The sequence below is a fragment of the Urtica dioica genome, chromosome 10 (genome assembly GCF_054948205.1).
Source record: "Urtica dioica subsp. dioica isolate 48M chromosome 10, U.dioica_male_clone48M_v1_H2, whole genome shotgun sequence".
NCBI classification, from domain to species: domain Eukaryota; kingdom Viridiplantae; phylum Streptophyta; class Magnoliopsida; order Rosales; family Urticaceae; genus Urtica; species Urtica dioica.
The window spans coordinates 22,011,134-22,025,134 of record NC_142765.1 but is presented as its reverse complement, the minus strand read 5'-3'; the positions used below and the strand labels follow the sequence as shown (position 1 = coordinate 22,025,134).

Sequence of the window (14,001 nt, the reverse complement as noted above, 5' to 3'; positions counted from 1 at the left end):
TCATTTCGCACAGTCAACTGTTTGGTCAACAGTCGTATCGTTTGCGACAATAAGTATAGCTAGGTATGACTGTTCGTCGTCACTTTTGACAAATAGGTGCGATTTCTTATTGTAACCATACTAGGTTCCATGAAATCGTTACTTAATTTTGTATCGCACTATTCTTGTTTACGTCCCGATTTTACTGCGATTTAGTGTAGTCCGAATCCAGGCTTATCATATTTTTGCGGTATTATTGTCGAAACCTTCGAAATATTTTCGTGGTCAAAACACATCTCATGCGTGATTTAAACCCGGACATCTTCGACTTCAAAAAATTCTTATCAATAATTCATGTTTGACTAAAAATCACATATTATATCTCATCAATAATTCTTTGTAGAAACTTTTATGATGATCTTATTCTATCAATTTGCTGAAATAATCACTGTAACTATATTTATTTAGTAGTTTAATAATACTTATATTTAATACATATTAGTTATAGATTATAAAATGTATATAGTCGTGTGGAGCTCGTAACTGAAAATCGTTTCTAAGGAAATATGCTATTAGTAATTTAGTACAATCTTACCCCTTGATAGAAATAGGACATTACAACATCGATGCTGTTAAGGAGTCAATCATTGCTAGATCTATAGGCAATATTTCTGGAGATTCCGATGAATCAAGCGTAGGATTGGGTGGAATTCGCAACGACTCTAAACTTCCTTCCAACATCTCAATCACTTTACTCATCAAAGGGCGATCAGACGGTGCAATCTGAATGCACCAAAGCCCGACTATGATCATCTTCCTCGCCAACCGATTTTGTTCTCTCGTCATATCACCCAACAATTGCAAGTCGCTCCCTATCTTAATATGCTTATAAATCCAGTTTGGAAAATAAACCTCGCTTGATCTACTCGCTCCAATATTAATGTTCTTCCTACCGCCGACCATCTCAAGAATCATCATCCCATAGCTATAGACGTCAGACTTGGATGAAACTCCGCCAAAATTTCGGTTACAAACTTCTGGAGCTATGTATCCCATCGTACCTCTCGCGTTCAATAAGGATACACAACTTTCTTTGTTTGGGCAAAGTTTAGCCAGGCCAAAATCTGAGATTTTCGGACACAAATCTTTGTCCAACAGAATGTTGTGCGGCTTTATGTCGAAATGCAAAATCCTAGTATTGCAACCACGGTGCAAATACTCAAGCCCTCGAGCGATCCCCGTTGCAATCTCAATCATCTTTTCCCATTCCAAATTCGGCCCGGTTTGAGAAGCGTCTTCGTTGTACACAAGTTTCTCAAGCGATCCGTTGGGCATGAACTCGTAAATGAGAGCTCTCTTTCGACCTTCGAAACAAAACCCCAAAAGCGTGACGATGTTCACATGAGACGTCCTGCTAATGCTTACGACCTCGTTGATAAATTCTTGGCCGTCCCCTCTCGACGAATTCAGGAGCTTTACAGCAACATCATGGCCGTCTCGTAGATTTCCTTTGTACACCTCGCCACAGCCTCCTTGTCCCAGCTTCTCATTGAACGATTTCGTAATTTTCTTCACCTCCGAGAATCTGTACCTTTTTGCAGTCAGACCTTCGCTGCTACTTATGATGCCTTCAATATCTTGATCTCTTTTGTGACTTTTCGATAACAAGCTTTTCGTCTTCCCGTGACACCACCTTGTGAAGCAGAAAAACAGTAACGCCATTACCGCCATCAACGCCCCAATCACCACTGTTAGATACATCAATCTAGTCATTACATACATACAATTTAATTTTAAAAAAATAAAAACAATAAATCACAGGCTGTAAATTACGTACCTAGAGTAACTTTGATCTTCCGCGCACTACCTGCAAAGTTAATAGGTAAACAATCAACTATAAAAACAGCCAAGTTTATGTAATATAAGAAAGTATTTTTACCTCTTCCTAAGTGTTTAATTCTTCTGTCTACCCTAAATTTTATATTTGATCCTTAATTATGTCTCAAAATGTATATACTAGTGTTTGCGCTATAATTCTATAAATATGAAATTGGGTCTAGACCTAGTCACATGAAACCTTTGAAATTTATAAATAGCTAATATTTCGTTAATTTTTTTGTAAATAACCCCGTAAATCTATTTACGCAAATTAAATTTTTAGTAAATATGTATAAATAACGTTGATTACATCATATTTTTTTGCTATTTACAAAATATTTATGGTTATTTACAAAAAAATTTGCAAAACTTTGACTAAAATACAAATGTTTATGTTTTTGTGGCATGTATTGTTAAATATTTGTATGAAATTGGAAAGTGATGGGAAGAAAAACGAGTACCATTATGTGACATACACACTCCTGAAGAGCCTGATTTGAAATGAGGGCAATTGCATATGAATTCCGAGTTTTTGAAGTCGCAGCGGCCATTTGATTCGACACAGGACGAACAGTTATCGGAGTGAACGTAATTCACTTCGAACCCCAATCTCAGCCCTTGACTCACATTCATTCTTCCGATCTCAATCTGCCTCAGCGAGTCGCCGAATATCGGAACTCTCACGATCCCGCCTCGGCACCCACCGAGCTCTTCCAACACAGAACTCAGTCCCGAATCGTTCGAGTAAACCATCACTCCCCGGCCATCGTCCGGGCAGACGAAGCTGACCGGTTTAGACACGGCCGGGCAGCCGTAGAGGAGGTTGAGATTCGCCACGTTTTCGGGGAGAGCGAAGAGAGAGTGGTTCAGCGTGGTGTTCCTGGCCTCGAGAGAGCACGGGTCTCGCCACGTGTCGTCTCTGGATAGGACCAGGGACTTGCTGAGCTGGCTGGCGTTGAGGACGCGGTAGTCGAGGCCGTCGATTCGGACGAGCAAGTATTCGTCTCCGACGCAGCGGAGCTCGAAGCCCGAGTCGTTTCCGCAGAAAGGGAAGAAGAGGTCTGTGGCTGCGACGATGTTGCCACATCTGTACGGACTTCCTGAACAGTCAGACTCGGCGGAAGGTAAGGCTGACATGGCGGAGATTAAGAGCACCGCTGCGATTACACGTGGCAACTCCATGGTCTTTGCTAGAGAGAGAGAGAGAGAGAGAGAGAGATGATTTACGCGTAGAGTACTATCGATGACTGTATTGCTAGATTTTGGATATATGAGTGAGAGATATTGTGTTTGGTAAATGATTTACGTCGTAGACTCTTGACTATGGTGCTCCATTATTTGCATGTGAGTGGGTATGTATGAGTATGACTTCTTCAAGAATTTTGTATGTGCCTATTTTATTTGCATATTAGGATTATTTTAGTTGGGGTCTTCAAAATTTGAAGTCTATAGTGGAGTGATGATGAGACTCACGACTCGCGAGAGTCCATATGAAAATGATTTAAAGCGTTCACCAACAAGAATATAGTCTTATTAAAGCCAAGAGGAAAATTATAGTAGTAACTGTTGTATGTCAATGAGGGGATTTTTTTTTTCTTTTTAATTTTTTATATTATAAAACGATATAATTAATTAAAAAATATATAATTTTTCTAATTAAGTTTGAAGCTAAAAACTTAACGATATAATTATCTGTGATATAACTAAAAAATAATATTAAGCATTTTTATAGCCGAAAAAATTAAATATAAAAATATGACTAATCTATTTTTTATTAAATCTGAAGTTAAAAAATATTTTTTCAACAATTTTTTTTTTTATTTTATAATATAAAATTCGACTAATCGTGTAATTATTCTACGATGCCTTGGCAAGGCAAAGAGGGAATACTAAAAAACGCTTTGTATCAGAAGTCAATTTTTGGGCAAACATACACACCACATCAGTTGAAGAACGCCACTTCCTCTCTTTTTCACATCACAAATACCAAGGGGAAAAAACAATGGCAATTCCCTTATTCATCTTGGTCAACAATGGAAAACTGTTCATTTTCTTCTCAAGCCGGAACGGGAATACAACCATTTCTGTTCGGTGCTTGTCAAATGTCAAAGGTCTTCTCAACGACTTTGGATAAAATATTAAATAAGAACCATCAGACGGCGACGCGATACCCGATCCTGCAAACTCCCATATACTTTGACTATTACTTGAACTTATAAATTGAAATTTCTCATTTTTAATTCTACCTCCAAAAAACAAAAACAAAAAATTGAATTTCTAATTCAAGAATCAAGATACTTTGATTATCCCGTATTTAGTATTTTCTGACTGTCGCTCCGCTTCACTAGACGGGGGCTCGTGCACAGGTTCATCACTACTCCCTCGACTTTTCGTCAGTGAAATTGAGTTGATAGAGTGTTGTTTGTCAATTGATGTTTAAAAAATTTGAACTGGAGTTAGTGATTTGCTGATATGTTATATAAGAATCGGTTGTTGAAATGGATCTTCTGATTTTGAATTATTGTTATCGCTTCGGACACATATTTGTTTATCTGGAAGGTTTTTTTTTTATCCAAGTATTTTTTTTGTTTGTTTGTTTTGTTGCTTATTGATTATTTGTACCTCTGGGATAATTTGCCGATTGATAAAATTGGAAACCAAACTTTTTTTTTTTTTTTTTCAGGATAAGCATTATCAAATTGTTTAGCTTGTAGATGGCCTCTTGACCGGTCAAAACAGTCAAATTGATTAAGCTGGGAGATTATTTTTATTTTATTATTCAAGTATATGTTTGTTTTATTGCTCAGAGATTGTTTGTTCCTCTGTGAAATTTCTGATTCATAAAAATGGGAACCAAACTTGTCTGTGTTTTTTATCTGATATTATGACTCAAGAGTTTAAACCGAAATGTTAGCTTGAAATTATAAACTTGATTTTCTTCTGAAATATTGTTACATCATCAATGAGTTCAGTATTTTGTTGAAATTGATCTCTAAATCATCTCCAAGAGTTCTTGAGCCCTTTCAGATCACTTGTCCTGTAAAATGACTTGCTCCGATTCTGTCCGACAATCTATGAATGCCTTGAAGATCGGGAAGTCCTCTGCAGAGACATTCCGCGATTCAGTCGCCAACACGCTCGAGTGTCACCGTTTCTATATCCCTTCCTTCAAAATCTACGGCGGTGTCGCCGGATTCTATGACTACGGCCCTCCTGGCTATGCCGTCAAGTCCAACGTCCTCTCGTTTTGGCGCCAGGTAATCATTAATTCCAATTGGCTATATTTGGAACCTCGAAAATCTGATGACAAAAGAAAAAAAAATGATTTTCATTCTATTTCTTGTGCTGTTTGTGTTGACGCGGGAGTACTCTCGGTAAACTTTTAAATTTAATAGTTGGGGATCTAAATTCTTGTGGTAGAATTCTGAATTATTTTAGTTGTATATAAATTTGTGGATTATAATTGTGTAGTAAATATGAGACTTCTGAGAGGAAATTGAAAGGAAATAAAAGATGAAAATGAAAATATGAACAAAGAAATGAAGAGAAAAAAAATGCTAAAGAGTTTGGGCTCGATTGTATTACGGTTGAGCTTGATGTTAATGTGCTCTTCTCAATACCAGATCTTCTTTTTTATTGCAAAGCCCATTCTTGAACAGTTTCATTAAAGGAAAATCGAGTTCCGAACTTACATCATAAAACATGAGTTCCAAGCATAGCCATTGTGATTGCCTCGATACATGTGATTAGATTACGCGATTATGATAGCGTTTCCGTCGTTATGCGTAGCATTTTGTTTTGGAGGAGAACATGCTTGAAGTGGACTGCCCGTGCGTGACTCCCGAGGTGGTTCTGAGGGCGTCGGGCCACGTGGATAAATTCACAGACTTGATGGTGAAGGACGAGGTGACCGGGACTTGCTATAGGGCCGATCACCTCCTCAAGGACTACTGCAACGACAAGCTTCAGAAGGGCGATTCCGCCGAGCTCAGGCACGTTCTCGCCGTGCTCGACGACCTCTCTTCCCAAGAGCTCGGCGCCAAAATCAAGGAGTACGGCATTATCGCCCCAGAGACCAACAACCCTCTCTCCAATCCCTACCCTTTCAACCTCATGTTTCAGACCTCCATCGGCCCCGCCGGCTTGACCCCCGGGTGAGGATAACGATACATTACTTTCGCTCCCAATGTGTCTGAAATGTATTTTTATTGTTTTTTTAATATCTTTTGTTGCAGCTTCATGAGACCTGAGACTGCGCAGGGCATTTTCGTGAATTTCAAGGATCTCTACAACTACAATGGCCGGAAGCTGCCATTCGCCGCCGCCCAAATCGGGCAGGCGTTCAGAAACGAGATATCTCCGCGCCAGGGCCTTCTCAGGGTCCGCGAGTTCACTCTCGCCGAGATCGAGCACTTTGTCGACCCCAATGACAAGTCTCACCCGAAATTCTCGGAGGTCGCGGATATGGAGCTTCTGATGTTCCCGAGGGGAGAGCAGGTGTCTGGGCGCTCGGCGGGGAAGCTTCGTCTAGGTGAAGCGGTTTCCAGGGTATGCTAAAGTTTGTGTCTTTCTTTCTTTGTTTCTTTTTCTATTCCGGTTGCCATTAATGACGTAGTTTCCAGGGAACGGTTAACAATGAAACTCTCGGCTACTTCATCGGGAGGGTGTATCTATTCCTGACGAGCCTCGGAATAGACGAGACCCGTCTCAGGTTCCGCCAACACCTCGCAAACGAAATGGCTCACTACGCCGCCGACTGTTGGGATGCCGAGATCGAATGCTCGTATGGATGGATTGAGTGCGTTGGTATAGCAGATAGATCTGCCTATGATTTGCGAGCTCATTCGGTATGTTCTTTTCTCGCTCTGTGACTTTAATCTGATAGTGATTTGTACCATCTTTGATCTTTTGTTCACAACAGGAAAAAAGTGGCGTTGCACTTCTAGCGGCTGAGAAGTATTCACCACCCAGAGAAGTTGAGGTGATTATTTTTCTTAATATCCTTGTTTGGATTCATCTTTATTTGACTTGGTCGATGTTTGATTTCAGAAAGTGGTTATAACTACAGTGAAGAAAGAGTTGGGGCTTGCATTCAAAGGGAACCAAAAGACTGTTATCAAATCATTGGAGGCGATGAAAGAGGAAGAAGCTCTGGTGATGAAAGCCGACTTGGAAACCAAAGGAGAGGCGGGGTTTTTCGTTCAAGCTCTCGGTGAAACCGTCCGCATCGACAAAAACATGGTAACGATTTCGAAGAAGAAGAAGAAGGAACACCAGAGAGTGTTCACACCGTCGGTGATCGAGCCGTCCTTTGGGATCGGGCGGATCATATACTGTGTGTACGAGCACTCTTTCTACGTCCGGCCCAGCAAATCCGGGGATGAGCAGATGAACGTTTTTCGGTTTCGACCGGTGGTCGCGCCCGTGAAGTGCTCGGTTTTCCCTCTTGTCCAAAATAAGGTGTCGCAAGTGTTCGAGAAGGTCTCCAAACACATTTCCAAGTCGCTCACCGCAGCTGGAATCTCGCACAAGCTCGACATCACAGGTCGGAGAATCTCTTGGGAACTTAGATATCAGGGATAGTATAATCATCAATAGGTTTGATCGGGGATTGAATATAGAATAGTAAAAGTACGTTAGCAATATTATAAACGAGATTGGTAGAGAAAATGACTATTGTATGTTCTGTTTATATTTCAATTAGTACAAAAATATCAGTTCGCAATGGATTGGAACTCACAAAAGTCATGTCCTGTGTCACAGGAACGTCGATCGGGAGAAGATACGCACGTACGGACGAGCTGGGCATACCGTTTGCGATCACGGTGGACTCGGCGACCTCAGTGACGATCAGAGAGAGGGACAGCAAAGACCAAATACGGGTCAACGTGGACAAAGCCGCGAGTGTGGTCAAGGACTTGACCGCCGGTGTCACCACTTGGGCTCAGGTCTGGTCTTCTTTTCCCCACCATCCCATTGACTGTGACTCAATTCATATTTGATTGATGATAAAAATATTAGTGGCAGACCTTAGATTCTGCTTCTTAGCATTCAATAATCTCGTTAAGTCAGTGTGTAAGGTTGATCAAAGTTGTAATCAGTTGTAAGATAGAGAGAGCTAAGAATGATAAGAGTGATTCTTTGGGAATCATTGTGATAATAACAAGAATAATTGGGTACTTGTTCTTGTGTGTGTTTGGAAATTCTTTCTTACCACGTCTTGTAGATGAGCTCGAAACCAAAATCAATAAAGGAATGCGAATTGAGTTTTACTTAATCGCGTACGTTCGATTCCTGAGTTGATCCACGGAAATGTAATTGGATTAGATATTAAAATTTGGGCAACAAGTATAGCAAGATTTTTTTTTAACTTCGCCTTTTAAACTAATTCATTAGTAATATAGCTAAGTTTAGAGTTTTCAAATAAATTAGCCGTTGATCTGTGCGTTGAACATCATTACTGTTGTTACATTAATTGGCGATTTAATGTTGGCAAAATAATATAGAATCGTGGAATATATTATCGGATAGCGTTGGGCTTTGTTACAATTTTCGGTCACAAGTGTTGCAGTTTGTGTTGTAACAGTCATGTATAACAGTCTCGGCCCATTGACTTTTGGGCTTTGCTACTCCGACTTGAAGAAGGATTCCAGCGTGGATTAATGAGATAATGGGCTGGTGTTCCTAATCCGACTTCAAGATTTGTGTTGACCTAGTTTTCTCATATAAATAGGTCATCACCACACCATCTACACTCACGCCTTTTGAGAGATTTATTTGAGTGTTTTAGCTGAGCTTAGAACGACCTGTGTTCAGGCTTTTAAGGTGTCTTTTACCTCTGCTTTGTTGCCTATATACGGGTGATTGTATTAGAAGCTAGAGATTAGGTTTTTTCAATTGTTTTTGTTGGGAAACACGTTAAGAAGTCTCGGGAGAGATATTCTGTGGGAATCGAGGGGATCTCGTACTTAGGGGGAGCCTAAGTTGCTGTTGAAGAAGATAGACGTAGGTTGGGTAGCTAGCGAGGGAGTCGTTGAATGTAAATCCTTATTGTACCACGTTATCATAGTAAATTGCTTTCCACCGGGCAAAGGCCCTCCAGACGTAGGCACGGATTGCCGAACTGGGTTACCAACTCTGGTGTCTATTTATTATTTCCGCACTCATATCGTTAATCTGTTGTTTCTCTAAATTTCAGCAACTGTCGCACTTTCTGTTACAAACACTTTCTGAAACAGTTGCGCAGAATCAATAATTTCAATTGGTATCAGAGCGGTTCACTCAGTCCTGTTGAGTGTGATCCGTAGTGTTACTGATCTGTTTATTTAGAGATGGAGTTCATGAGAGAAAGTGCATCTATTGGCCGTCCGCCCCTCCTCGACGGTGGAAAGTACTCGTATTGGAAAGCTCGGATAAAAGCCTTCTTAAAAGCACTAGACGAGAAAGCTTTGAGAGCCGTCCTCACTGGCTGGAAGCACCCCACCACCACCGATGATGCCAGAGAGACTGTTTTGAAACCTGAAGTTGATTGGTCTGTGAATGAAGATAAACTGGCAAGCGGTAACTCTAAAGCTCTTAATGCGATCATGGCTGCCGTCGACCCCAACACATTCAAGCTGATTTCTACATGTGAAGTGGCCAAAGACGCATGGAATATCCTTCAAGTCACTCATGAAGGAACTGATACGGTAAGAATGTCTCGTCTCCAGCTTTTGACTACTAAATTTGAGAACTTAAGAATGACAGAAGATGAAACGATTAGTGAATTCAATTCTAGACTTTGTGACTTGTCTAATGAATCGTTTGCCCTTGGTGAAAAAATGTCTGAGGAAAAACTTGTCAGAAAAGTTCTACGGTCGCTTCCGAAGCGGTTCATCTACAAAGTCACTGCCATTGAAGAGGCTAAAGACATATCCACGATGAAGCTGGAAGAGTTAATGGGTTCCCTCAGAACCTTTGAGATGAACGATGAGCACCACAATCCTGAACCGAAGACTCATGGAATTGCATTGAAAGCTAACCTCGACAACAACCACGGCCTTACTGAAGATGAAGAGTTGGCTAGGACTATCTCTCTTCTGGCTAAGAACTTTGGCAAATTCATGAAGAGGATGAACAACAACACTTGCAGAAGTGTTTCAGAAACTGTCTCTGACAGTTCCCAAAACAGATCCAACGCCAACGAAATTTCCACAGATCTGAATGTCAAAGCTAAGGGGATTCAATGTCGAGAATGTCATGGATTCGGTCATATCCAAGCAGAATGTGCCAACACCCTCAAGAAGCGTAACAAAAGCTACAACACCCGTACTTGGAGTGATGAAGATTCAGAAGAGGAAGACATTATTGACAACTTCCTTGCTTTTACTGCCCGTGATTCTCAAGACAATTTGAAGCCATGCAACACTGTCGCAGGTTGTGTTAGTGACGTTTTCTACAACAGCGACTCTGAAGTCAGCAGCAACGAAGAAGATGAAGAAGAATTAACACTTGAGTCTGTTACCAAGGCTTATGGACTTTTCTACAGCAAGTTGAATGAGGTTGTTAGTCTTAATCAAAGGCTTTATGAGAAGATTGCCACCGCTTCAAAATAAAAGGATGAACTTCTTGCCTCTGTTGCCTCCTTAAATGAAGAATTGAAATCTGAAAGATCTCAACAAGATAAGTTTCTTTCTGAAATAACTCTCTTGAAGAAAAATAATAGAATGCTCAATTCTGGAACGTCAAAACTTGATGAAATTTTATGTATAGGAAAAACCAGTGGCGATCATCATGGTCTAGGCTATCAGAGAGGAGGAGCATCCAGCTCTAAGACTATATTCGTCCCGAGCATAAATTTCCAGAATGAAGTTACTGGCTCAACAACTGTTACAACAGTTTCTGCAACACCTGTGAAGGCGAGCCAAAAATCTTGGGTTTGTCATTACTGTGCGAAGAAGGGTCATATTAAACCCTAGTGTTACAAGCTACTGAAAGATCTGAAAAAGAAAAGACGTTCAAGGTCAAACCCTCTTGCCATGAAAAAAGTTTGGAAAGTCAAAGATCCACAAAATCACGGTGCGTGTACTCCTCTGAAAGTCCCGACCAAAGACGAGCAGTTTCCACCGTCGAGGAGGGGCGGACGGCCAATAGATGCACCTTCTCTCATGAACTCCATCTCTAAATAAACAGATCAGTAACACTACGGATCACACTCAACATGACTGAGTGAACCGCTCTGATACCAATTGAAATTACTGATTCTGCGCAACTGTTTCAGAAAGTGTTTGTAACAGAAAGTGCGACAGTTGCTGAAATTTAGAGAAACAACAGATTAACGATATGAGTGCGGAAATAATAAATAGACACCATAGTTGGTAACCCAGTTCGGCAATCCGTGCCTACGTCTGGAGGGCCTTTGTCCGGTGGAAAGCAATTTACTATGATAACGTGGTACAATAAGGATTTACACTCAACGACTCCCTCGCTAGCTACCCAACCTACGTCTATCCTCTTCAACAGCAACTTAGGCTCCTCCTAAGTACGAGATCCCCTCGATTCCCACAAAATATCTCTCCCGAGACTTCTTAACGTGTTTCCCAACAAAAATAATTGAAAAACCCTAACATCTAGCTTCTAATACAATCACCCGTATATAGGCAACAAAGCAGAGGTAAAAGACATCTTAAAAGCCTGAACACAGGTCGTTCTAAGCTCAGCTAAAACACTCAAATAAATCTCTCAAAAGGCGTGAGTGTAGATGGTGTGGTGATGACCTATTTATATGAGAAAACTAGGTCAACACAAATCTTGAAGTCGGATTAGGAACACCAGCCCATTATCTCATTAATCCACGCTGGAATCCTTCTTTAAGTCGGAGTAGCAAAGCCCAAAAGTCAATGGGTCGAGACTGTTATACAGGACTGTTACAACACAAACTGCGACACTTGTGACCGAAAATTGTAACAAAGCCCAACGCTATCCGATAATATATTCCACGATTCTATATTATTTTGCCAACATTAAATCGCCAATTAATGTAACAACAATCTCCCCCTTTGGCGTTTAAAGACAAAACAGAATCGTACCGGTGACACTTGTGACGATGACGACGACGACGAAGCTTCAACACCATTAGCAGAGTCACCAAGAGTCACATAACCTCCCCCTTTTTGCCATAAACATACTTCCAAACAACAATTTTCTCCCCCTGAATATAATGCATCATCGTAGATCTCGTTTCATGTCGAAAAGAAGATATCACGGCGTCGGAGAAAACACGACCCAAGCTCAATACAAAAGCTTCTAGCTCAATGAGTCTAGAAAAAAAGGCGCTCATTGTGGTGCAAATCTACTCCGAATGTGGAGAAAAACGTTGGTTCATCGGAGAAGAAACCAAAAAATTTCGGAATAAATCGCAACTACTCCGACCAGCGTTGCCAAACACGAGTTTCTGAATTCGTTAACCGTTGGATCGTCACGAAATTTGTACACCATGGTCGTAACACATAAAGGTACATTCTGAACGGTGGAGATTGGATTCTGAGTCTCCGAAGTCTGTCTTTTTTTTTTTTTTTTCGAATTTCGACTTTTTTTTTTTTTAATTTCGACTTTTGACCTTTTTTTTTCGAACTTTGACTTTTTTTTTCGAGCTTTGACTTTTTTTTTTTTTGAAATTCGACTTTTGACTCTTTTTTTTTTTTTTTTTTTTTTTTTTTTTAACACAAAGACAACTCATCGGACGAACACTAAAAATCCGAATTAACATGACAACTTGCACGTGAGGTAAAAAATATCGTACCTCAATAAAAATGTATTCGAGCATTAATTTTCCATATTTATACTCGAATACACGTCGATGATAGATCACGAATCAGTTACACAAAGACCCACGACAGGCCTAAGTGATTCGAACTTTGAATCGTCTTTCGTGAAAATATCTGCAAGTTGTTGTTTCGGAACAACATCCTCTTTTATGAAGTTACCGCATACGATAGATTGCTCGTCTTTGGTCGGGACTTTCAGAGGAGTACACGCACCGTGATTTTGTGGATCTTTGACTTTCCAAACTTTTTTCATGGCAAAAAGGGGGAGATTATGTGACTCTTGGTGACTCTGCTAATGGTGTTGAAGCTTCGTCGTCGTCGTCATCGTCACAAGTGTCACAGGTACGATTCTGTTTTGCCTTTAAACGCCAAAGGGGGAGATTGTTGTTACATTAATTGGCGATTTAATGTTGGCAAAATAATATAGAATCGTGGAATATATTATCGGATAGCGTTGGGCTTTGTTACAATTTTCGGTCACAAGTGTCGCAGTTTGTGTTGTAACAGTCCTGTATAACAGTCTCGGCCCATTGACTTTTGGGTTTTGCTACTCCGACTTGAAGAAGGATTCCAGCGTGGATTAATGAGATAATGGGCTGGTGTTCCTAATCCGACTTCAAGATTTGTGTTGACCTAGTTTTCTCATATAAATAGGTCATCACCACACCATCTACACTCACGCCTTTTGAGAGATTTATTTGAGTGTTTTAGCTGAGCTTAGAACGACCTGTGTTCAGGCTTTTAAGGTGTCTTTTACCTCTGCTTTGTTGCCTATATACGGGTGATTGTATTAGAAGCTAGATGTTAGGTTTTTTCAATTATTTTTGTTGGGAAACACGTTAAGAAGTCTCGGGAGAGATATTCTGTGGGAATCGAGGTGATCTCGTACTTAGGGGGAGCCTAAGTTGCTGTTGAAGAGGATAGACGTAGGTTGGGTAGCTAGCGAGGGAGTCGTTGAGTGTAAATCCTTATTGTATCACGTTATCATAGTAAATTGCTTTCCACCGGGCAAAGGCCCTCCAGACGTAGGCACGGATTGCCGAACTGGGTTACCAACTCTGGTGTCTATTTATTATTTTCGCACTCATATCGTTAATCTGTTGTTTCTCTAAATTTCAGCAACTGTCGCACTTTCTGTTACAAACACTTTCTGAAACAGTTGCGCAGAATCAGTAATTTCAATTACCATATTACCATACAATGTGATTTAACTCTTCTTCCACTCACCAATATTTATTTATTAATTTCCGAAATTTTTCGTGGCTTGTTCTTTCAGTTTCATTGTTGTAATCCCAAAAAAATTATTTAATGTTCTTTGCTTTCTTCATATATTTTGTTT

At 40.4% G+C, this 14,001-nt stretch overlaps 2 protein-coding genes across 2 annotated transcripts; one reads left to right on the top strand and one right to left on the bottom strand.

Moving 5' to 3' along the window:
* Nucleotides 1–510: 510 nt before the first annotated feature.
* On the bottom strand, nt 511–3,160 carry LOC149384038 (LEAF RUST 10 DISEASE-RESISTANCE LOCUS RECEPTOR-LIKE PROTEIN KINASE-like 2.1). Its single transcript, XM_089628519.1, has 3 exons — nt 2,319–3,160; nt 1,817–1,846; nt 511–1,727 (listed from the first exon to the last, which is right to left on the bottom strand). The coding sequence occupies exons 1-3, from the start codon at nt 3,037–3,039 to the stop codon at nt 595–597; spliced, it is 1,884 nt and encodes a 627-aa protein (XP_089484645.1). The 5' UTR covers nt 3,040–3,160; the 3' UTR covers nt 511–594.
* Nucleotides 3,161–3,736: 576 nt separating this feature from the next.
* LOC149384037 (glycine--tRNA ligase, mitochondrial 1-like) lies at nt 3,737–8,129 on the top strand. Its single transcript, XM_089628518.1, has 7 exons — nt 3,737–5,114; nt 5,647–6,011; nt 6,093–6,405; nt 6,480–6,704; nt 6,779–6,838; nt 6,907–7,402; nt 7,621–8,129. The coding sequence occupies exons 1-7, from the start codon at nt 4,902–4,904 to the stop codon at nt 7,857–7,859; spliced, it is 1,911 nt and encodes a 636-aa protein (XP_089484644.1). The 5' UTR covers nt 3,737–4,901; the 3' UTR covers nt 7,860–8,129.
* The last annotated feature ends 5,872 nt before the right edge of the window (nt 8,130–14,001 follow it).